This window comes from Bos indicus x Bos taurus, chromosome 8 (genome assembly GCF_003369695.1).
Source record: "Bos indicus x Bos taurus breed Angus x Brahman F1 hybrid chromosome 8, Bos_hybrid_MaternalHap_v2.0, whole genome shotgun sequence".
NCBI classification, from domain to species: Eukaryota; Metazoa; Chordata; class Mammalia; order Artiodactyla; family Bovidae; genus Bos; species Bos indicus x Bos taurus.
In genome coordinates, this window is record NC_040083.1 from 59,008,444 (window position 1) to 59,033,332 (window position 24,889).

Here is a 24,889-nt window from a genome sequence, read left to right on the forward strand (position 1 = left end):
GTGTTTGGTGAAGCACGTCAGAACTGCTGGCCTCCTGACAAGCTGTCTATTCAAACAGTCTGAGGTATGAGGTTGCTGCAGCAAAAACTGGGTTACATTAAAGTACATTACTTTGCTGCTGGAGATGAAAGGCCAATAATCTCAGGAAACAGCTCACTGAGAGTTGGGCCAGTCGAGCACTTTGCGAAAGCTCATTTGGACCCTTCGCCATAGGGTACTGCGAAGGTGAGTGCCCTGATGCCAGGGGTCGTGGGCTCGGAGACCTGAATGGGCAGCTGCCCTCGGCAGGAAAGATAGAGCCCGGCGAGACCGCTGGTTGAGTCATTCTCACCTCCCCAGGCAGGTGCGGGCGGCAGGGCGCTTCGGCTTAGCCACTGCGCGGGCGGGACTGGGAGCGGCCGCATTCCCCGCGGAGCCCCCTCCCGGGCCGCCTTCTCCGACGGGCACTGACCTTGCCGCGGGCGTCCGGGCTGCCGCAGTCCGGGCGCCGCAGAGTCTGGCGCTGGTGGAGGGCGAACACTGGCACCCGGACCCACGGCTCGTCGGGTCGGGCTGAGGATCCCAGGTGGAGCCGCGGCCCTCCCGCCATCCCTCGGAGCCTCATTCCCGCGCGCGGTCGCCGGCTGAGGCGCGAGGGCCGCGCGTCTCAGCGCCGGAGGGCGGGGCGGGGCGCGCGCCCCTCAGCCCGCGGAGGTCGTCTCGCGCGGGCGCAAGCGCCGCAGCCGCGCGAGGAGGGGAGGGTGGGTGTGCTCGGGGCGCGCGCGCCGCCGCCGCCGCCGCCTCAGCCGCCTCAGCCGCCTCAGCCTGCTGCTCCGCCCGCGCTGCCGGCTCCGGGCGCTCGGTCCCATCACGCCGGCTTCCGAGCGGCCATGGGCGACGCGGGGCCCGCGGTGTAGAGTCCGCCAGCCCCGGACCCGTGTCCCGCACCCACAAGGTCTCGGTAAGCGGGGGCGGGGGCGGCGGGGACCCGGCAGGCACCGTGAGGGGCGGGTCTGCGGGCAGCGAACAACCCTTCGCGGACTCAGAGGTGTTGTGTGGGAGCCGTCCCCGAGGGGTCCCTGTGTAAGTGGATGAACCCCGAGTTTTCCTGCCACTACCTTTGGGCGAGCCCCAGAAGCGGTGTGCGGAACCGCCCCCATGGAAGACCCCTGTGCTAGTGGAGGCTCCCAGGGCTCTCTCTGCGTTTGCTACACCGGGAGGCCCAATGTGGAGGACACCATCCCCAGAGAGACCGTGCTCTGAGTACCTATGGGAGGGCAAAGGCGGTCTCTAGTATTGTCTCGGTGGAAGACCATTTGGGAACGTAGGGGAGCCGTAGGAGCCTGCACCTGGTATGGACCCCACAGAGGAGCCCAGTATACAAGAGGACCCGAGGCAGTACCCTAGAACTGCCTGGAAGGAGCCGCTGGCTGAGAGGAGAGGAATCCTGCCGTGGAATCCAGGCCAGGAGTAACTTCCCATATGCTCAGAGGTCTTTGGCCTTGACCTCCGTCAGGGCTCAAAGTGCCCTAACTTGTGTCCCTCCTTCACGGTCGAGAGTCAGGGCTCTTGTGGGACTGCATCTTTGCCCATTCGTCCCCCACCCCGTTACAATTTGTGTTCTCTGTGGTAGTCCAGTTGGCTCCAAGTTGGAGGCAAGAACTTCTTAAAGAGAGGGGAGAGGACCATTGATGCCTCTGAAGCAGAGAAAGGAGATTTGAGGCCCTGGGCTTGACCCTCAAGATTTAAAAAGCAATAAAATCAAGTAGAACAACTGACTCAGCCAGGTCCTGTAAAGAAGATCCTTTGACAGAAGAAAAAAGGATATGTAAGATTATTGAGCACCCATGTGCCAAGTACTATACCAGGGAAGCTTGACATCTCATATAATTCTTACAACAGCATTATGAAATTATCCCCTTTTAAACATTTGGCACTTTAGACTCAAGAGAGGTTTAGCAATTTGCCCAAGGTCACAAAACATGGGATCTTGAAATCTGTTTTTCTAAGTTTATTTGGGAAAAAGTATCAAGGAGAGGCAGAAGCAAGAATATTTACTTGTTAATAAGTTGCAATAAGATACCAAGCATAGGGCTTTGCAGTGGTATACACACTCAGTAAATGTGATGATTAATTAAGTGGATGAAGACAGTTTAATTGGGGATGAGACTACTGCAGGAATTGATTTCCACTGAATCCCCAGATTTCAGGGTGTGGCTCCTTCACTGGCAGCCCCACTATAATGATGCCTCTGGGTGGCTCTGTACTTAATTGGGTTTGGAAGAGGCCTCTGGGTATGGTCTTTGATGGGATTTGCTCAGGGGGACTAGTGGAACCTTTCAGAGGATGGAGTATTCTGAGACTACCCTCCCAGCTTGCAAAATCCTTGAGGGAGAGGACAGAGAGAGTGATCACTGTTAGGAAGCATGACCCACAGTGTCTTTGTGGCCATCTGACTACATGCACTAGCAGACATTGGTCCACAGATACCACTCGGACATCTGACCAATAGTGCCTCTGTGTGATGAGGGGGAGGCAGAAAAGGCTCAAAGCCAAGGAAAGCATACTGGGAGTCCATCGTCTGAGGAATGCAAAGGGTCTGTGCGGGACATAGTGAGGCATCCTCATCTCACCGCCTGGGCTGTGGTAGCTTTCATTCCACCTGAATCCCAAGGGTGTGAATTTGAGACCAAGGATAGACTGGTTTCTTGTCCAAAAATGGAGTAGTGAGGGCGCTAAGCAATAGAATTCACCACAAAGCCATTCTGGAAGAGTCTTCCTATCCCCCGTCCTTTCTACTTCCACATAGCCAAACCTAATGACATTCTCCTTTAATAGAATAGAGTTCCCTGGGCTCCTGGGGTTACATAGTGAGAAGAGAGATCAGGCCTGTAAGAAAACCAAATAACCTGGGTGTGGCATCTCATGCACTGCTCAGTGAAGTAAACTGACAAAGGCTGATATTGGTTAAGCACCTCCCCATTAGAGAGTTGTTTATAATCCCCTTTCAGTTCAAACCCCTCTCATCAGTTTAACACACCAAAATAAACTGTGATGTATTTTTTTAAAGAAAATCAGAACAAGCCTGCAAATATGATCTTTGCTCTGATTCAGATTTATCACTGGAGTTTTATTCCTAAACTTGTATCACACCCACTCATGACCCTGGAAAAACTGTTAGATGGCTCCAGGTGCTAGATATCACTTCTTTAATGTCCAGCAATGGGTAAACATTAGGATTATAAAATTCTAAGAATATCTCTCCTCTAATTGCAATATGAGTCTGCAAATCAAATCATTCCTCAATGGGTATGAAGGATGTCACCAGGTGGCCTTTTACTTAAAAAAAAAAAAGCTCTAAAGAGAAATAAAAGAGAACATGGCTCACACAATTTCACTTAAGTGCACACAAATGAGTCTGGATTTTTCAGTCTTTAATCTTCCTCATCTTCTCTGACCACATTCCTATGGTTTGGTTCCTCTACATTTGCCATCTCTGGACAATGCTTCCTGTTTCTCAAACATACGAATAGTAGGATCTTCCCCAGCCCATTTCTCATACTCCTTGTATTTTTTCCAGTACACCTGTTCCGAAGTGGATCATATTTATGCAAATATTTCTTTTTAGCTACAGAATCTATTATCTTCTAGTCCTACATGCTTTTTTCCAGCAGTGCTCTTGGTTTCTGCTGTCTTCATTTCCCAAATTGCTTTATTCATTTCTAATGGGAATATCATTATCCACTCCAACCCCTCAATCTTAATGACCACATTCTGACAGAAATGCTTACCAGCTTTGGACCAAGAAACCAAGACCATCAGTGTCCAGCTGGAGACATGATTATTTTTTCCATTATAACATCTCCTTTCATTCTTCTCCCCTTCCAGCAATCCCTTCAGAGACCCATATACATTTACTAAGTGCTACCAACTGCCAGGCACTATGCTAGATAAAGATGAGAGTTTCTAGCCCTTGAGGAATTCAAATAGGATCAGTCTGCATTTCTTTAATCATTTAATATAACAAGATAAAAGAGAGAGAGAAGTACAGCTTTACAGAGTATCTATAGGAATCATCATGCATCACTAAAAAGCAACTGCTGTTCTGTGCCTCCTCTAGCAACCACATTCTCAGTCCCCGTGGCATTGCCCTGCCAGAATTTTTTTTGCCCATATGCTTTGAGTGAACTGGCCACACTCTTGGCCCTCTCTATGATAATGATGACAGTACCTTAGAGTCGGATAACTTATAAAGCCCTGTTATATACATGATCTCTATTTGGTTTTGAGAAATATTTCATCTTACTGGGGTCTTCTTACTAAAACAACAGTGTGCTGGCTGGCTAGCTGGCTTTCTCTCCATTTTTTTTTTGTTTTGTTTTGTTTCATTTCATTTTGTTTTTTGAGCTCCTAATCAGACTTACAGGTCTCCCAGAGGGACAGCCCCAAAGATTCACTACAGTCACTACGTATCAGCTCTTAGGCCATGAAGAGGAGTTTCCTGTTGGGCCAAAGGCCAAGCAGTGTACTTACTGGTCAGCCCTGGGACTTATCAGGGCTATCCTACTACCTGGCCTCAGAAAACCCAATTCTCTGGTTTGAGTTTCCCTGAAATCCAAATACATATTCCCTTAAACAGATTCAGCATACTACCTCAAACCAGTTCTTTGGGCTAATTCTTATGTGAAGGCAGGTTTCTTTGCCTATTTCCCTCCAGCACCTGGCTGGCTTCATACCGTCTAACCCATGAGAGAGTCCCCATATAGCTCCATGCCTTGGCGTGTGCTTTTTTTTTGTTTTGTTTTGTTTTTTGATTTGTCTTTTTGGCATGTGTTTTTATCTCTTCCTGGAATGCCGTTTTTTTTTTTCTTTTCCACTGGGGTAACTCCCACTCATATTTCAAAATTTAGCTCAAGCAACACTTTTTTTTTTAATCCTAAACTTATGCCCCCTACACGCACACATACTCACACTGCTTTCTCACAGGCTGAGTAAGGTTCCATTTATTCATTTTACCAACAGCTACTAAGTGCCTAATTTGTTCCTGACACATAGTAGGCTGTACTCAGCAAATATATGTAGTATCAACAAATAAGTAAGTCGTGATAATTCAGGTGTAATGAATGCATTAAATGGGGCTGAGTCTGTGCTTCAGGGCCCTAGAGCAGAGAACAGGGAGTGTCTCCATCTTGCTGAAAAGCTCTGCTTGCTAAGTGCAATCACACCAGCTAATCACTGATGGTGTGCTATTCCTTAACTGTAGCTATGCTTCTGTGGGAAGCCAGCACTGTAGTTTTTCATGAAGACTAATCCCAGGCTCCCAGAGGCTATAGAGCCTAGCATAATTTTGTCCTCATGTGTATTAAAGCTTTTGGACTTCCAGAAAATATTAAACAACAACACCTCCCTCATGTCTCATTCTCTTGAGCTGAGGCCTAGAAGACATTTTTACTCAGTCTTCAGCCCTTCTGCTCCTTGGAAACCCCAGAAGAGCCCTGTGCAGTTGGGGGTGACTGTATCTTCCTGGGCTGACAGAAGCCAGTGCTGCTGCACTGGATAAATGTTTAGAAGAAGAGAATAAATCTTTAGAAGAAGGAAAAAGACAGGGAGATACCAGTTAGACCCCTTCAGGATCTATAGACATGAAAACTAAAAGTAGTCTGTAGACTGCTGCTGCTGCTGCTAAGTCGCTTCAGTCGTGTCCGACTCTGTGCAACCCCATAGACGGAAGCCCACCAGGCTCCCCCATCCCTGGGATTCTCCAGGCAAGAACACTGGAGTGGGTTGCCATTTCCTTCTCCAATGCATGAAAGTGAAAAGTGAAAGGGAAGTCGCTCAGTCGTGTCCGACTCTTAGCGACCCCATGGACTGCAGCAGGCTCCTCTGTCCATGGGATTTTCCAGGCAAGAGTACTGGAGTGGAGTGCCATTGCCTTCTCCGAGACTATGCCCCGAAACAGAATGGCCGACTAGAAATAGACTCCATGAGCACTGTGGTGAGGTGCTGGATTCCTAAAGCAGCACCTAGCCACTGGAGATCAGCCAGGCTATTTCAGGCTTGAATTTCCTCAAAGACCAGCAGAGGGTAAGAGGACTCTTTGATTGCTTGTGTTTAAAGTCGCAAGGCTGATGATGTGCACAGTGAACTTAAAGAGTCTATGCTGTGCATTCTACATTTTGGAGACCCTAGTTCTACTGGTTTCCATATCCTTATGGCTAGTCACCTTCTGTATTAGGTGTGTGGCTTTCCCTGAGGCTCTCAGACAACTTTTTAGGCACATGCTACCTGGAGCCAGTTGTCAACAACCTTGAAATTTTTCACCCTTATTTGCAGATGCTATTCATGCTAAATTGCTCCGTCCCAGACCAAGGAGGGAGGAGATATGTTTTTAAGTTTACTGCACGTGCCCTCAGAGCAACTGCCATCCTCTGGGCCGGTCACAGTGCCCAGGGATACAGCATAAATGCAGGGGACTGTTGACTTTGGTAATACTAGTCTCTCTCTTTTTTAAATCACTGTGGTTATGGAAACTGGCCAAATTCTAAAATTCTGTAGCTCTCTCCTGTGGTCAGAGATATCACCCACAACTACTGTATGATCACCTGTTCTCACCCTGACTAGCCCTGAGTCAGCAGTCAGGGTCCCCTCAAAGAGCAGAGTAGATGTGATGAGATGAGCAGGTGACCGTATAGCTTCTAGAACTGAACTTTGGAGATTTGGCCTGATCAGTCTCTGTGGCCAACATTGAGGATGTAAAAGGGTAGTGACACCATGATCTCAAACTTTTTCTGTTGCCTAGTTAACATGCTCTGTGGAAGGCAGTGAGAACCACTTAGATTTTTCTCCCTCTCAATCTCAGTGAAAAACTGGGATTACTTTTAATATCTGCTAAAGCCACTCTTGTTGTTTTCCCTTGTCCTCCAACTTAGAGGGGAGTTTACCTTGTTCCTGCCTAGGGAAGTCCTCAGAACCTCCAAACAATCACTTATAGTTACTTTTGAGCCTTTTTCAAATAGCTGCCATTCCCATACAAGAACCATATGAAGACAAGTAAATGTACTTGACATTTAGCATGCCTAGTGAAGAGACTCCTGCCTATGGAGAGGGCTGCTTCCCAGGCTCCTCAGAACTACAAATCTTTATAGAGAATTTTGGAAGAGGTTCCCTCACCGTCTTCCCTTTTCTTATTTCTTCACCAGCTCCTGCTATGGAGCAACCCCTCCTCCACTTACTCCCACCACTTTGCCCTTATAAATAATCCCACTTTGTTGTAAGCATGTGCTCTGCAGAGAATGGGTGTGCCTTGCACGCACACATTTAAGGCTGCCCACATATATATTACTGCCTGACAAATGCATGTAAAGACTTTTCTTCCCTGAAGAAAGGTTCTGGTTGTCATCTGTTTTAGTTTTCTCCAGATCATAGACTCAGACAGCCCTGTTCTACCTTCCTCTCCCTCTTACTCCCACCACCTGCTCCTGCTCCCATGAGGTTTTTTCCCAAGCCTTCTCTAAGTACACATCCTCTGACAGTCACATCATTCTTGGGACAATGTCTTTTTATCCCTCCTTCATCCTTGTTAGGAGGCAGAAAACCCCAGTTCTACCCATCAGCAAAAGGAGTAATCATTAGATATAATTTATGGCATTTGTGCACCTTGATTTCCTTTTAACTCTTCTTCCTAGGACTCCTTCCAGCACAAGAGAGGCCAGGTTTTTCTCACCAGGCATTTGTTTTTACCCATCACTAATCACTGCCACTTGTTTCTCTAGAAATTAGGACTGATTCTGTTAATTTCTCAAACACCCCAGGTGCAGGATATTTCAGAATACTTGCTTCTAATCAAGGTGTCTTTTGTATATAGTTTCAGTCCTTCTCCATTAAGCATTAAGGGTTTCAGCCTCACTCTTGAAGTCTAATTCTGTTGCATCCTCACAATTGACTCTCAAAATTAAAGCCATGTCAAGACAAAATGACTTGGGCTCTTGTTTGGATTTTTGATGCTTCTTTTTAATGCCTCTGCTCTATATTTTCTGCCCTTGTGGGCATAAGGTGGCCTAGAAAACAGAAAGGAATAGCAGTCCTTGAAGATCCTGTGGTCAGGACTAGAAGGTGTTTTTTTATTTTTATGTATATCTGTCTGTCTGTTTTGATGGTGGATGTCATCTTCAGTCTCCATTGAAATTCCTTTAAGGACAGACTTAAAAATCCACTGCAGTGACATCATTAACAATTGAGTAGCTTAATAGTGATTCTTAGCATCCTTACAGAGAATAAGGGTTGTGCAGGACTGCAGTGTGTTGGGATATGCTTATGATTAGTTTGCCAATACACTATTAATGAGTTGGGTCACTTACAGACTATAACCCTCCTAATTGGCTGGACTTTGTTCAGAGTTCTTATTATCTAAAAAAGCCACTAAGAATCAAATGCACACCATTGATTTTTCCTCCAGTGAATCATTCTTGAAAAAATGAATCTGATATGGCTATTCCAGGTCTCCAAATAAGTTTTTATCAACCTTTTTTTTAACTTGTGCCTTCTTGCTGATAAACACTAGTGTCTTATGACTGCTTTCTGAATCTTCTACTACAACTTGTGGGAGGAGTTTACCCCCAGCTGTTTAGAGAGATAGCACCTTCTATATCTTCTCAGGAACCAGGAGAATACTGTCAAGCTCTGCTGTTTTGTAGTCTGTGTTACATACCCCCCGAAAAGGTGATGGCTTTTAATATTTGTTTTCCAAATATAAATATATTACAATTGATATGCTTTTTCAATCCACTATTTCTTCCCGTTTCCTAGAGTTCTGATATATATACCTCTATATGCCCAGCCAGTGAGAGTCATTGCTCTGAAACTAGTGTTTGTATTGGATTAAACCAGTTTTTTTCCTCTTTATTTTTATAGCATGAATATATCACAGGTTCTCTAATAATTCTCCCACTAAGATAATTTTCACCTTCTTATGGCTGTAAAAATAAATGCTCTGATAAATGTTATTTTACATATGCCCACAGGTCAAACTGTTGTTATACAGTATGGTTTTCTTCAGTCAAAAGTATATTAGTATCTGCAGAAGGAAATGACAACCCACTCCAGTATTGCCTGAAAAGTCCCATGAACAGAGGAGCCTAGCAGGCTACAGTCCATGGGATGGCAAAAAGACACAACTGACCACACATGCATGAATCTAGAATTATTTCAAATTAAAGGGTGTTTTTTAAAAAAAATATGTTAGTACCGTCCAGATTTTCTAGACCCTCCAACCACACAGACTCTTAAGACAGGCTTGAGAATTCAATTCTTACATCATTCCAGTCAAGGGAAAACCATACCCTATACCCCACAATGTTGTCCTTGTCTTTCAGAGGTGAAAAGTGAAAGTCGCTCAGTCATGTCAGACTCTTTGCAACTCCATGGACTATACAGTCCATGGAATTCTCCAGGCCAGAATACTGGAGAGGGTAGCCTTTCCTTTCTCCAGGGGATCTTCCCAACCCAGGTAACCATCTTTAAGTCAAAAAACAAAAGCACAGTTCTCTAATTAAAAATGTATAATTACTCTATGGCTGTTTTTCCAATTGCAGGTCCAGACCTGTTATGAAATTATCAAGTCATTTTAAAGAGTCACTATCAAGATTGCCCTTTGAACTAGAATAGAGAGGACAGAAAATACCTGGGAGCATGACATGTAGTAAAATTAGGATTCTTTCACAAAACTTTGGGTTCAGTTATAGGTCTATGAACATATGTTTATAACTTTGTGTGTACAGGGTTACATCGTAAACTATATATCTTACTGTGGGCCACAGTCAAAAATGTGAAAAACATACCATGGAAGGTTTCTGAGGAAAACATTGTGGCCTTGGAAATAGTAATTGATCATGAGGAAGGTTCTCAGTGAAGGGCTTAGTGTTAGTTTTGCATTCTCCTTGCCTGTTCCTCTTATTGTAAGTTGGGAACCTGCTTTTCCACCTAACTGTAGAGCACAGTAGTGTTCATAAGGCATGTGAGCAGTGTCTTTGGACTACAGACCAAGCCACTCAGGAGCCCCCTGGAGGCTTCCCTGGTAGTCCAGTGGTTAAGACTCCTCACTTCCAATGCAGGGGGCATGGGTTCAATTCCTGGTTGGAGAACTAAGATCCCATATGCCATGCTACACAGCCAAAAAAAAAGGGAAGACGGATTCCCTGGGCCCACAGCCTCAGCAAAGCTCTAACATACACACTCTCTCCTCCACCCATAGCCCCACCCAAGCTGTGTACCCTCATATGCTCAAGAGCTCACATGAACTTTTAAAAGAATGTAGAAAAGAACATGAGCATTCTAAATGCTTAAGACTGCATATTCCGAACATACGCATTAACAGATAAAGAGCTGAAGCTCATAGCAGTAGAATAACATGTCCTAGGTCACAGCAGGTTCATAGCTAAAGCAAGGCACCAAGTTGCCTCTGTGACTTTTTAAATTATAAAATGTGCAAGGTAGGAAAATGAGAAAAAACAGATTAACAAAAATGTGAAAAACATGCATCCTTTCTTAACAAAGATTAGATAACATGAGCATTTTTGTAACTTGCCTTTTTCATTAATGTTCATATATTTTTAACATCTTTCCACATTAATCAATTTACTTTTGCCTCAATGATTTTCATATTGTTCAGTCTTCCATTGTAACATAATTTAACCATTCTTCTGTGGTCTAATATTTGTTTACAACTGAGGGAAAAAATGAGTTTTTAATCACCTTAAACAGTTTCCTGAATTTGATCAATAAATCTTGCCTCAATAAATCTCTGTTGCTACCATCCTGTAAATGACACTTATTCACAGCAAATATTCTTTAATCATATTTTAATTTTAAAAACAAATTTTACAAAAGGGGAAATGGAATCTTTCCTTTCTTACCAGTAAATTTATAAATTTTAAAAAATGAGCTGGGTTCCTTTAATAACAAGTGATAGCAGGGCAAGCAGCTAGACAGAGTAGGAATTTGCTCTATTGTGGCACATAAAATAGTTGTTTCTAGAAAGAAGACGTAGCTGTCATCAGATTTTATGTGTATTAAGATGTCTCTGAAAAATAACAAAAAAAGACTTATCCACAATTAATTAACTGGGAAATGTTATTAAATGCCTTTTCTCTTTCAGATACTTTGCTAGTCAGTAGAGGTAGATACTACACAGGGTAAAAACAGTCTAATAGAGGAAACTGACATTGATTAAATAATCATCCTATTGAATATATAATGACAGCGTGTTCTCAAGCAGAAGAGCACAGTGCTGTCAGCACTCCTACATGGATTGGGGAGTCGACAGTGACTTCCATGAGGAAACAATAGTTGAACTGAGCTCTGATAGATGAAGAAGCACTAGCCAGGAGGAAGGAATCATCAAAGGTCCAAAATGGAGAAAGCATGGCAAAAAAAGACTAAAAGAAGACCAGTGTGGTTAGAACAGAATAAAAAAGGAAGACCAGACTGAGGAGGGCCTTACAGGCCATGGTAAAGAAACTGATTTTGGCGTCTTTCATGATGGTGAGGGGTGAGGGAAATGGGGGGATATTGGTCAAAGGGTACAACATTCATGATGGTCCAGTGGCTAAGACTCCATTTCAGTCCCCGATCAAGGAACTAGATCTCACATGCCACAACTAAGAGTTCGCATGCCACAACTAAAGATCCCATGTGCTGCAACTAAAGATAGAAGATCCTGAGGGCTACAACTAAGACCTGGTGCTGCCAAATAAATATTTTGGAAAAGAAAGAAACTGATTTGGGGCACTTTATCCTGAAAGCTTTGGAAAGCCATTGAAAAGTTTTAAGCTGTGGATAGCATAACACCTGAATGTCCCAGAGATATCTTTAATTCCACATGTATAAAATCCAACTTCATCATCCCTCTTTCTTATTTCCCAATTTCCATAAATGGCACTACCCTTCTTGTTAGTTTTAAATTTAAAACTGCCATCTCAATAAGTCAAGTGGGAAAATCCTGAATAAAATACTGTATGACTTCACTTGTGTGTGGAATTTAAAAACGCTGAACTCGTAGAAACAGAGTGAAGAATGCTTTCTCCATTTTGGACCTTTGATGATTCCTTCCTCCTGGCTAGTGCTTCTTCATCTATCAGAGCTCAGTTCAACTATTGTTTCCTCATGGAAGTCACTGTCGACTCCCCAATCCATGTAGGAGTGCTGACGGCACAGTTAAAAATTCTATATTGTGTACTTGAAAGATGCTGAGTGTAGACTTTAACATTCTCATCATAATAACAACAAAATAGTAATTATGTGAGATAAAGAATGTGCTAACCTTATGGTGGTACACACTTCACAATATGATTATCAAACCATCACATTGTACAGTTTAAACTTAAGCAGCGTTATATGTCAATAGCATCTCAATAAAGCTGGGAAATAAATATAACTTGCCCTCTCGCCCTTTCCATTGATCCAATCAAGTTATCAATTATTCCTACATTTCTGTTTCCACAGTATCCAATCAACTCAGTCAGTATCGTTCCTGCTGCTACCATTTCAGTTTAAACCCTCTGCCTCTTGCCTAGACTATTATAGTAGCCTTCTAATCGGCCTGAATCTCTCCTCCTTCCCTCTGTCACCTTTTTCCCCAAACTGAGGATAACTTCCTACCCATCTTTCAAGGTCCACTCTGACTCCCAGTTGTATAGTCTCACCGAGTTGTATGGTCTTTAGGCATTTCCAGAACTCTGTCTTATTTTTCTTTGAGTTCTGGTATTAAGTAGCTTGAGTGGTGAGACTCTGTTCCCCCGCCTTCTATTTCCAATGATAAGCTATCAGTGTCGTGCACAAATTACTGTTCAATAGGCCTTGATTATGATGGATTGAGAGCAAGTGGACTCTTTGTTCCACTTAGAATAGACGTTCCCCAACTGAATTCCACTAAGACCCTTCAGGCTAGAAAATAGCAGACCAGCTCTGCAGTGTGCCATGTTGTGCCCTCACTTTCCAATGCCCTGGTACTACAGAGGAAAAGCAAGAATAATGTACTTTTTTAACCTGTAAAGAATATAGACCTTTGTTCAACAGTTCAGAGAATCAAAGCAGAAAAGGTGAGCATGACATTAGTGAAGGCTTACAAGTGTGAGAAGCACTGTAAAGCTTGTAATGGCCTGGTTGTCTGTGATCGACAGACAGACTCATAAACAGGCATAACTACTAATTAGAGAGGGCAAAGGAAGTGTTTGAGACCTTGACTACATGTATGAGGTAACCGAGTTTCCTGAATGAGGCATTCAGTCCTCCAAAAATAGGAGTTCATGCATTCTGACTCAAAAAGTAGGCATTTGATATGGACTCTTGTTTTTAGCACTTGTCAGAGGAGCATTCCTTCAGTCCCAAGACTGAAAGGTGTAGCTGCAGTCTTGCTTTATGCCTTAGATCATCTTTGGCTGACTTGGGTTCTTTGGTCTCCAACTATCTCAAAGTAGCAGAGGCCTGGGACCCCTAGACCTAATTGGCTTTGGGACAGGAAGGGAGACAGAGATACCAATCTCACATTTGTAGAGTGCTTTCTAGTCTACGTTAGTCTACTGTTAGTCTCATAAAATCTCTGTGAAGTGTGCTGAGTAGGTCACCCTCATTTTACCAACAGGAAAACCAAAGTCACAGGGCCAGTCAGAAATAGAACCAAGGTCTTCTGATTCCTTAACAAGTGCTCTGTCCACCCCACCATGCTACTGAGTTCCAGAAAAGGGAAAAGCTGTTTAATAGTATTTGCCACTTAGATGAATGGTTGAAATGCATTGGCCTAACATGATAAACCATTGGCTGAATCTGGGCCCCTCTGCTTTCTGTCCACAGAGCCATGGGGGTGTTGATGTCCAAGCGGCAGACGGTAGAACAGGTGCAGAAGGTGAGCCTGGCTGTGTCTGCCTTCAAGGATGGGCTGCGGGACAGGCCTTCCATCCGACGCACAGGTGAGCTTCCAGGGTCTCGCCGTGGCACAGTAGAGGGCTCTGTCCAAGAGGTGCAGGAGGAGAAAGAAGCAGAGGCAAGTGCCCCAGCACTCCAAGAAGAGAGCAGTGTCAACCGTGCCTCCTGGGAGAGGCTCCGGGATGGGCGTGGAGTGGAGCCTGAGGAGTTTGACAGGACCAGTCATTTTACACCCCCTGCCTTCATCCGCCCCACCCGGAAGCTGGATGACGACAAGCCTCCAGATATCCGCTTGGAGCCCAGAGAGCCTGTGAGTGTCCAAAAAGGGCAGAGTCCTCCAGTTTTAGACCTTCTGAGGATCAGGGAGCAGGACAGGGAGGCCTGGGTATGGTTAAAGTAAGACTTAAAACCAGAAAGATGGAGCTGAGTCAGAGTAATCTTTGAATTTCTTCCCCAAGAATAAAAATCTTATATCCTGGATAGACTTAGTGATAAAACTTGAGGAAACAGGTGATAAGGAGTGATACCATGGGGGGAGGTGGTCTTTTGCCAGCCCTCTCACCTAAGAGAGAATATTGCTCTCTATAGGAGGCATTTGGAAATTTGGGTGGGGTAGGGAGAGGGTCACAAAACTAGGAGTTGCTCTTGTATTTGGTGCTAAGAAACACAGGGATGCTGAGGGTCCTGCAATGCCTGGGACAGTCTTTCACAAGAGATTATTCTTTCCAAAAATGCTAATAGCATCCCTGCTCAGAAACATAGTCACAGAGGCCTGAGCAGCTGGAAGAACCTGCTGGTTCTTATCTTCCAGGGAGAAAGCTCTATTGCCCTAACAGTGGCTTCAGTTGGAGTTGCTCCTCTAGGTTACTCCAGGGACACTCAGTCCCATTCAGGTAGCTCTGTGCTTGGTGGCCTAGGATCTTGCTGCTGTTCACTGCTGCCATCTTTCCCCAGGTTGTTAATGATGAGATGTGTGATGTCTGTGAAGTCTGGACGGCCGAAAGTCTCTTCCCGTGCAGGGTCTGCACCAGGGTTTTCCATGATGGCTGCCTACGCCGCATGGGCTACATCCAGGGAGACAGTGCCGCAGAAGTGACCGAAACGGCCCACACGGAAACAGGCTGGAGCTGCCACTACTGTGTGAGCCTTGGCTGCAGGGACGGTTAGCCTTGCACTGCTAAGGACTGGGCCCTTTCCCTGGAGGCCCAGTCTTACAACACTGGTTTCTGGGCAGTGACCTGAAGAGTGTTCCAATAGTACATACAAGGGCTAGGACAGGCTTTCCCTAGCTCAGTACTGTTGACACTTGGGGCACAGTAATTCTTTGTTGTGGGGGCTGTTTGCATTGTAGGATGTTTAACAGCATCCCTAGCCTCTACCCATTAGATACCAGTAACACTCACCCGCAGTGGCAACAACCAAAAATGTCTCCAGATGTTACCAAATGTGTCCTGGGGGAACAGGACATTCCAGTTGAGAACCACTGAGCTGGAGAACAGAATGCATAGGATGAGACCTAGTTATTCAAAATTGATTCTGCTTGGAGCAGTGGTGGTTTAGTTGCTAAGTTGTGTCCAACTTTTCCAGACACATGGACTGTAGCCTGCTAGGCTCCTTTGTCCATGGAATTCTCCAGGCAAGCATACTGGAGTGGATTGCCATTTCCTTCTCCAGGAGATCTTCCCCACCCAGGAATCAAACCCAGGTCTCCTGCATTGCAGGCAGATTCTTTACTAACCGAGCAATGAGGGAAGTCTTGCTTGGAACAGTATTTAATCTAATAGTTGATAGTTGTCATTCATTGTATTCATCTGGAAAACCAACCTGAAAGCCTAACTGGCTTGCTTTCAGTAAGAATAGATTCTACCTCAGGAAAAGTTCTTAGTCCTGAGATCCTCATTTGGCCTTCTACATAACTCTTTGAAGCCTTTTTCTTCATCTCTGAAGTAATCATTTTGTGACTTAAGTAACAAAGACCTGTTGATTCAGAACTTTGCAAATTATACATAAATGTCCTCTAACTCTTGAGAAGATAAAAATACAGATTCATGTCTATTTCTCAGTAAACCTGAGTAGAGTTCAAGTCTTGCTTTATTGATCTGTTGCCCTGCAGATCTTCATTATTCACTGATTTCAGAGTAAGGATTATAAGTTGATCCCCTCTTCTTCCTACCACCAAGGAGAAAGTAAAGATGTTCTGCTTTCTAACAAATAACACATTCTCCATGTGTTATTGTCCATAAAGTGAAGTATAGAACAGTTACTTCTAGTCACAGGAATACCTTCTCCCCAGCTGGAATATGACACAGCAGAGCCTCCTCTACAGGCAGTCTCTCCTAGTCATCACTCCTCCAAATGCTAACTTTTTCACTCACAGCAACTCTGTTTGGCAGTACATCTCCTGTGATTGCCCAGCCACCTGTAATTTGGCTTGTGTATCCATCATTCTGCTGAACTGGCTCTTCTAAGGTCACCAGTGACCTAACTGTCAAGTTCAGTGACCTTTTCTCAGGAATCTTTTACTTGACCTCTCTGATGTATTTAGCACTTCTTATTGCTCCATTTTTTTTTAGGGTATGGATATTTTTGTGAGAATTTTTACACAAAATATGGAAATCAGAGAAAATAGAAAATCAGTAAAATGCCATCTGACTTGTATAACCACTGTTAACATTACCTCTACATTGCACAACTCTCTTTTCTTGGCTTCCAGTACCCTCTACTGATTCTCTTCCCAACTTCCTTCTCTGACCATTCTTCCTAAGTGCCCTTAGTTTCTTGTCCCAGACCTAAATGCTGATGTCTCTCAGGGTTCTCCCACTATATTCTCTCTCTCTGGATCTTCATCTACTTCAGTGGCTACTCCACCACCTAAATACTAATAATTCCCAAATCTGTGGGTCCAAACCTAAATTTCCTGTCTCTTATATCCATCTTAATGTCTCACAAGTACTTCACACTCAACATGCCCCAAAATGAATTCATCTTTTTCCCCACACCCATTATTCCCTCCATTCCTTGCCTCTGTAAATAGTAACACCACCACCGCCCGCTAGTTACCAGCCCCTACTCATTTCTCTCCCTCACCCCTCACATCCAGCGGGTCAGCAAGTCCTTTGAACTCTACCTCCCAGTCTCTCTCAAAGCTTTCCCCTCTTCTTCATTCTCATGTCTTAGTTTAGCCACTCATCTTTTCTTTATTGCATCAACCACCTAACTGCCCTCCATGCCACCAGGCTTTGCCCATGTAACCCATTCTCTACACAGCAGACAAAGAGCTGACCATAGCACTCCACACTTAAAAACCTTTCTGTGACTCCCCTTTGCTCTCAGGAAAAAAGGCCCAGTTTGAAGGACTCAGTAAAGGGTATTTGAGGCACGTCACAATCAGGCTTCTGCTGACCTCACCTCCCTTATCATTTATCATTCCTCCCTACCCTCTCCCAAGACAGACACACACACACAGTCACACTCTACACTCCAGCTGTACTGAACGTCTCACAATGTTATACACCATTGTGCCAAGTATATACTAGGTACTCAAAAAGTATTTATTGAAAGAATGGTTTGGATTCTTCATGAAATCCACAAATGAATAGTCATGAAATGTCTGTTCCTATTCTTTTCTGGTATTTTAGAGAGGAAATGATCTACTGTAAAGAATCTTTGGTAGTTTAAAGACTGTAAGACTATAAATTAATGCTAACAAAATAACATGTCAGTGCTCTTTTGGAATTAAAACTTCCATGACACCACTAAAAAGAAAAATTCATTTGGTTTTAGGAAATTTTTCATGATGGCATCTCTTTCAAAACCATTCTGGAGTGAAAGTGATACAACTTTAGGATTAAACAGTTTTACCAAATATGGAAACTGGAGTTAGAATTAAACTTTTTAAACTAAAATACTCTTTGAACACAGTCTAACACAGAGGCCAGATATGTAAAATAGATAAAGATGGAGCTACTCTGGTTGATGGAGCTGAGGATTCACAACCCTACCCACTTTCCCCCTTATTGCTTGCAGCAGCTTCCTAAGGCACCACCAAGGAGCCCCTAAGCTATCTCGGAGAATAATCCAAAAGCCACTACTTTAGTAAAAGGGACTTGGGGGTGGAGCCAGGATAACTGGGTTCTGGGGATGATCCCAGCCAGAGCTGGACAGCTCTGAACAAGTCCTTTCCCCTTTCTGGGGCCTCAGTCTCCTTGATTGTGAATGGGAGGCTGGGATTAGATGATCCCATAATTGCCTTCCATCTGAAATACTGTTTCACCCTTCTTGATCCTTGGCCTTTCTTTCTGGCCTATATGGCCATTGATTTAGCTCTTCTTCTTTTTCAGGACAATCTCAACTTGCTGCTAACTGAGGAGGAAATGTACAGCCTCACAGAGACCTTTCAGCAGTGTAAAGTTATCCCTGGTAAGGCTGGGTGGTACTGCCAATGGAGAAGGCCAGGAAGGTTTCTCCTTCATACTTTCTAGGATGAACCATGCAAGGAATAATCTGGAATTTGGAGGGCAAGGGTGTAATTGGAACCCTGTTTGCAAGCTGTTGACCCACCCCTGGTCACAGCCTGTGTTATCCTGGCTATGGAGACAAAGACTGGACAAAAGCTGTGGGCATAGGGGCTCTGGAGGGTGCACTCGAGGTGAGTCAAGGTGCTCCAGATGCTGAGAAGGGTGGGCATGGCTAGCATGCAGTGCCTCCCCACAGACTGCTCCCTGACGCTGGAGGACTTCCTACGCTACCGCCACCAAACAGCAAAGAGAGGGAACAGTGACAGAGCTCTCAGTGAGGAACAAGAGGAGCAGGCAGCCCGCCAGTTTGCAGCCCTGGACCCTGAACACCGAGGACATGTCGAGTGGCCTGATTTTTTGTCCCACGAGTCCCTCCTGCTTCTACAGCAGTTGCGTCCCCAGGTAAGGGCCAGCTGGGGTGATGTCTGTGGGATATTGGGTGACAGAGCCCTGGGAAGCATGCCAGGCAGGTTGGGGGAACACTGGGTACTCTCTGAGCAGGAACCAGTACCAGGAAAGGGCTCAGGTTCCAGCCAGTGACAGGTGATCCAGTGCCTGGGCTGGGGAAACTGCCCAAGGAAGACTGATTTGCGCTGGACCTCACTGCAAATGTTGGTGCTACCAGAAAGGCTCCAGGCAGCTTCAAAGGGAGGTTGCAGAGATGATAATGGAGGTAGGATTCTCTATGGCTTGACAGTTTACAAAATATTTTCATCTCCAAGGTCTTAATTTGTCTCTTCTTTCACAGAACTCTCTGTTAAGGCTTCTAACAGTCAAGGAGCGGGAGCGAGCCCGAGCCACCTTCCTGGCCCGGGGCAGCGGGAGCACGATCAGCGAGGCTGAATGCCACCGTGCCCAGCACTCTTGGTTCTGCAAACGCCCCATTGAGGCTCCTTCCTGCAGTGTCAGGTCCACTCCCTACCAATCCCTGCCCCCACTCACCTACCCTCCTCCTTTGTCCCTTGGTATGAAAGGTACCTGCCTCCCTGTTTCTTCTGCCCTTTCGTCCAATAGCCAGGAGAGGATCCTTCTGTGAATTAGATAGTGGCCGTGACTCCTACTGGCCAAGGCATAGTTCAGCCTTGACTCCAAACTCTGTCACCCATGTCAGAAAAGCCTGGATGTACATATCCAGGGGTTCACCAGAGCTTTGGATTCACCAGAATATGGGAAGGGCAGACCTTTCACAGTCCCACTTCTAACCACATGTCTTTGTACCCAACAGTGTCAGCCATGTGGGTCCCATAGCAGACAGCAGCCCAGCCAGCAGCAGCAGCAAGAGTCAGGACAAGGCCCCACTGCCCACAGAGCCTGAGTCCAGGTGAGTGACACCTCCTTACCTGGCTGTCTATACCCTGACCCCCACACACACAAGTAAGATTGAGCATTACCCACCATCACCCCAAAACAACAAATGCCCACCCCAGAAACCAGACTTCAAGAGTGTGCATTTGACCCCAGATCCATAGGGCTAGAGGGCTGTCAGCCTGGAAGCACAGTCTGACAGCACCACGTCAGACACAAGCCAGGACTGCCCTGAGTTTTGCCCAGCTCAAGCCATGCTGTGGGGATCAGGTCTCCTGAGCCTCCAGACTCAGCAACCAGCCTCACAAATCTGTTCTTTGCTTCCACTCCAGATTCGTGGATTGGCCTACCTTCCTGCAGGAGAGTGTCATCTACATCTTGGCTGCTCGCCCCAACAGTTTGGCCATTCACCTGAAACCCCCAGGATAGCATGGAGCAGAAAAGCTCAGTTTGGGGACAGTGGCATTCTCTCCCTCCTTTCATTTCTCCCTTTCCCCACTAACCTCTGGTACTGAGACTTCTGGGGGTGGAGCACTGTCCACATCTCAGTTTATCACTAAGCTTTATGGCACTGAAGTCACCATTTCCCTCACAACAGAGGTGGTCAATGCATTGCCACATGGAGAAGCCCTGGGAGCTTTGGCAGCATCTGCTGCAGGACCACCCCCTGCCCTCACACTACAGACTGGACCTGCCACTGCATACGTATGTGTGCCCACACATGCACACACAAACACACACACCTAGCTGTCCATACCATCAGAGACCTGAGACTTCTTTTTTTTTGAAGAAAGACCAAAGTTCTTTTGTGAAGCCCCTGGTATAGATTGGGGGGGGGGGGGTCTCTCTTTTGGCCAGTTTTCATTTACAGTAGATCAGTCTCTGGCCAAGTGATTCTTAATAAGGGGGCATATCAGACTCACATACTCTGCTAGAGATGCTGACAGACTCCCTCTTCCCACACTGAAAATCCCTTCTGTGATGAACCACTGTTCTAATAGGTGTGTGCTATGTCCCTTGGATGTGTTGGGGTGGGGAAAATGGTTGAAGACCACCACTGCACTTATTATTTATTTATTATTTATTTAAATTCCAATTCCTGGTGACAGAGAAGGCAGCTAATCTGTGGAGTGCCAGTTAGAAAAGGGGGAGGCAGCCCCTCCCAGGGACCCAGAAATCTAGGACCCTCTCATCCAGGTCATTTAAGTCCAAAAGTCTTTATTTAGCAGACCAGTCCAAACCCAAGGTGAGCCATCCTGACCCCTGTTTTTTAGGGGGGTGCTCATGGCCAAGAACCCAAGGCCTAAATGGAACAGGTATGATGGCAGTAGTCACAGCCTTCTGGGTTAGGTGCTTCACCCAAGTCAGCTACCACAGAGACCCAAAGCCTGAGCTCCAGTGAGGGCAGGCCTGGATGAAAGAGGAAAGAAGGCTCATTTTTTTCCATTCTTTAGCTTAACTGCAGACATAGAAAAGTGTGCCATGGTATGGCATACAGAACCCTAAACAGGAACTCCTTTCAAACCACATGACAATGAGCATAAGAGGCTGAAGCTAAGATGATTTGAAGATCTCAGCTCTCTTGAACAGAGAAAGTCTCAGCAAAGCCTCACAGAAGGAGGAGGTGTTCCCTTCTCCCTGTTACTAAGATATTGCCTGAGTTGCTGCTTTTCCCCATTGCTCACTGCATGTTCTTCCCCACAAGCTTAGGGCCTAGACCTGGCAAGGGAGGACTTTGGAGGCAAAAAGATGCTACCACAAGGCCACCAGCCTGGCCTCTCAGCCCCAGCTGTTCTTCCTAAGTTCTTATCAAGTTCTCCAGTCAGCATATGCTATGGGTAAGCATAGGTCCTGAAGTTCAAGTTTCTGTTTCTAACCTCATGACTTAGGTTTAGCAAGGTCTGACTTGGTACCAGGAGTTATTCGAGAGGGGCTTGTCTCAGTCACAAATAAACTAACACATCCCCATTCCTTTAGGCACTTCTACAGAAGTCAGCATACAACTAAGTGTTGCTCAGGGGATAGAGGGGAGCTGTAACTTGGGGCATGGCAAGGGCACTATATGGTCTCCTCCTGTAGAGACAGCGTGACCTGAAAGTCAAGTAAGAAGCTTCTGGGGTTGGATTATTTAAGACTGAAAAGAAGCAGACAGAAGATGAACTGGGTTCATGTGTATGGCTCCGTTCTTTGTAAATACTCCATAGCCACACTCCCAAAACTAATCAGTAGGAGGGGCCATTATTTAGTCCAGCCAAAAAAAGAGAAAGCACATGACTCTTGGGCCCAAGGACTGCATCTGAAGCAGCCCATCCTGGGGTTCTGCACTGAGAAGATTAAACCATATTAAGCACAAGGGCTCTTGCTTACTCTCCTGGCAAATCACCTTTTATGTCAATGGCCTTGGGCTGCTTGATCTCAGGACAAGGCATTTTGAGTAAAAGCAAAGTCTAGGCTTTGAGAGCTGAACAGCTTTTTTCTCCTGCCTCATTGTCAGTCACAAGGATTGGAAGTCCATCTTCTTGTTCCCTGATCTTTCACAGACCAGGGTGATGCCTACCTCTGGAGCAGCAGCTTCTAGCTTTCTGTGGGTGAGTGTAAAGACTGGAGGCCACTAGAGCAGGCCAACTGTATCTCAGGGCCTGGCAAAACAGGCCCCAGGGTTCTTCCACAGTAGGATCTGACCCATTTGGGACCACCCCTCCCTATTTTGGGACAGCAAGCTTCCTTGGTGGGGACATGCTGCAAAGGGCCCAGAAGAGACACTGTCCTCATGAAAGGGTGGAGTGCCAAGTCACAGGAGTCCTAGGAAGCAGAAAAGGACGGAAAAGCAAGCAGTCTCTTCTCCATAGGCATCTAACTTTTTACCAAAGGAGAGAGGAGAGGTTCCATTGCTCCCTAAGTTAAGAGTTATAGAAGCTCTGTCCCAACCCGCCTTTCTGAGGCTTCCCCTTGCAGTGTCCTAATCCACAGGGCCTCTCTCCAGGATGTATAGAGACATTCAAACTTTTATAAACCTCAGTTCAGTTCAGTCGCTCAGTCATGTTTGACTGTTTGCGACCCCATGAACCGCAGCACGCCAGGCTTCCCTGTCCATCACCAACTCCCGGAGTTCCACCCAAACCCAAACCTAGTGAAGCTCATTTCCTTTCCTTTTCAAGCCCTTTCATCATTGTGACTGAAATTCTGCCAAGTACAGAAATTAGTGTTTGACTGTAATAGGAGTATGAGAAAATGTTTCCATCTTAGCTACCCAAAATTGCAGAGATCAGTTCTTTTCCCAGTCACCCCCAACTGCACCACCACCCCCAATCAAGGGAGGCTGAGGTTACACAGATGCTCCTCTGAAGACTACTTGTCCTCAGTCTGTTTTTAACCCACAGTCCTCTTCTCCGTGCTCAGATATAAAGGCAGGGACGTCTGGATGATGCAGTGGAGCTTTGGGACTGAGAGTCAGCTGAGGCAATAGCTGTGGCCACATAGCCTCCTCAGATTTGTCCCGTGGCTTCCTCTCATGAGATCAGCCTTTGCCAGTAGATGGAGGCTCTACGCTTTTGAGCAACAGGCCCCTTTGATCCCAGGGATAGAGCGGTTTCCTCGCTCATAGATACTGATCCATTTCAAGAGCTCTTCCTTAGAGGATAGCCATGGCTGAAGCCACAAGCATGTTGCCTCTTTTTGTCCTCAGCCTAAGTAAGTGTGACTGCAGGCCAGATACTGGCCTTTCTGGCCCTGGTGCTCCCTATGGGATGTCACCCTGGCCTTGTTAGCGTGACCAAATATGGGGGTCCCCCATTCCTGTCAACAATATGGGAAGCACAGAATCAAACCACCTGGGAAGAGAGCACCTCCCTGGGTATTGGGTTCAGGATTGTGCCTAGGCTGCTAAGCCTCAACCTCAACCATTGCAGGTCTCATGGCTTCAGTAAAAGTGGTGCCAAGAAGCCTAAAGGCAAGAGAGAAGCTCAAAAGAAGCTGTCTGGGAGAAGGAAATGGCAACCCACTCCAGTGTTCTTGCCTGGAGAATCCCAGGGATGAGGGAGCCTAGTGGGCTGCCGTCTATGGGGTCGCACAGAATCAGACACAACTGAAGCGAAAAACAATTTAAAAAAAAAAAGAAGAAGCTGTCTGGTAGGGCCCCAGGCCAGCCATGAATACCACAAAGCCAAGAGGAACCTCAGGGCAGGACTGATAGCAGGCTCTGGTGATCCTGCAGGTCCCATCAAACCAACAGAGTAAAGACAGATATATACTTGGCATTTTAAAGGCAAAACACTACTGATGCCAGATTTTCAGGACATCCTGGCAGCACCTGTAACCAAACCCCTTTTTACCCCTCTTTTTACAGTGAAATAAAATAGTTGCTTTCTCCACACCACCGGGTTTCAGCTTGCCCAGAATCTCTCTCTGGGCCCTTAGCTTACAGCCCAGACAACAGAGGCCTCCTTGAGTGGGGGGTATTAATGCATCATGCCTATTCTCGATGGTTCACCCTGGAGTAGGGTAGGACTAGGCGTTTTCCCTGCTGTTGCTTTCTTGCTGCCACTGCTTTAGGCAACCTTGAAAGAAAATGAACAGGTTACAGAATCTCCAATAGACCCCACTAGCACTAAGGAAAAACTTTCTTCCCTCTGGGCCACATGCCCCAATAACTCAGATCAGAGAGGATGTTAGATCTGCTCAGGTCAGTGACTAAGAAGCCCAATAACATTCCAGTTGGTGTAGCATGGGTTGGGATGACCACAGATAAGAACATCAAGGTATAAGTAGCAAGGCCTTTCCATATCCTTGGTGAAACAAAGGCCATCAAGCGTAGCCTCCTGTGAGAGATGGCCTCTGATTTGTCTTCTGGCCAAATGGCTGTGAGAGCACTCAAGTAGTAATGGAGGATCCAATGCTGTTCTTCAGAAGGTAACTTGACAGCTGAGGGGAACATCCCCAGGCCCTGTCTTCCCATCACTATAGCTGCATGCTCCTCCGCATGGCTCAGCCTTCACTCCAGAAGGAGCTAATATTCCCAGAGGCTGGGCACAATGGAAATCATAATAAAAAGATTGTGATGTTATTTTGGCTTCTGTTTTCTCTTGTTCAGGGTGCCTGCCGAGTTTCAGTTTGGTTTCCTATCATTGGCCAACTCCTGAATCTAAAACAGGAGCAGCTGTAGCCTCCAGGAA

General features: G+C 45.8%; 1 protein-coding gene across 2 annotated transcripts; it reads left to right on the forward strand.

The window, feature by feature from the left end:
- PHF24 (PHD finger protein 24) lies at positions 1-24,780 on the forward strand. 2 transcript variants are annotated; one of them, XM_027549548.1, is made up of 8 exons: positions 1-225; positions 13,825-14,206; positions 14,851-15,036; positions 18,237-18,315; positions 18,610-18,815; positions 19,162-19,322; positions 19,639-19,734; positions 20,051-24,780. In XM_027549548.1, the coding sequence occupies exons 2-8, from the start codon at positions 13,829-13,831 to the stop codon at positions 20,145-20,147; spliced, it is 1,203 nt and encodes a 400-aa protein (XP_027405349.1). In that variant the 5' UTR covers positions 1-225; positions 13,825-13,828; the 3' UTR covers positions 20,148-24,780. The 2 variants fall into 2 exon arrangements, with proteins under 2 accessions (XP_027405349.1, XP_027405348.1); XM_027549547.1 differs by lacking the exon at positions 1-225 and adding an exon at positions 728-940.
- Positions 24,781-24,889: the final 109 nt, after the last annotated feature.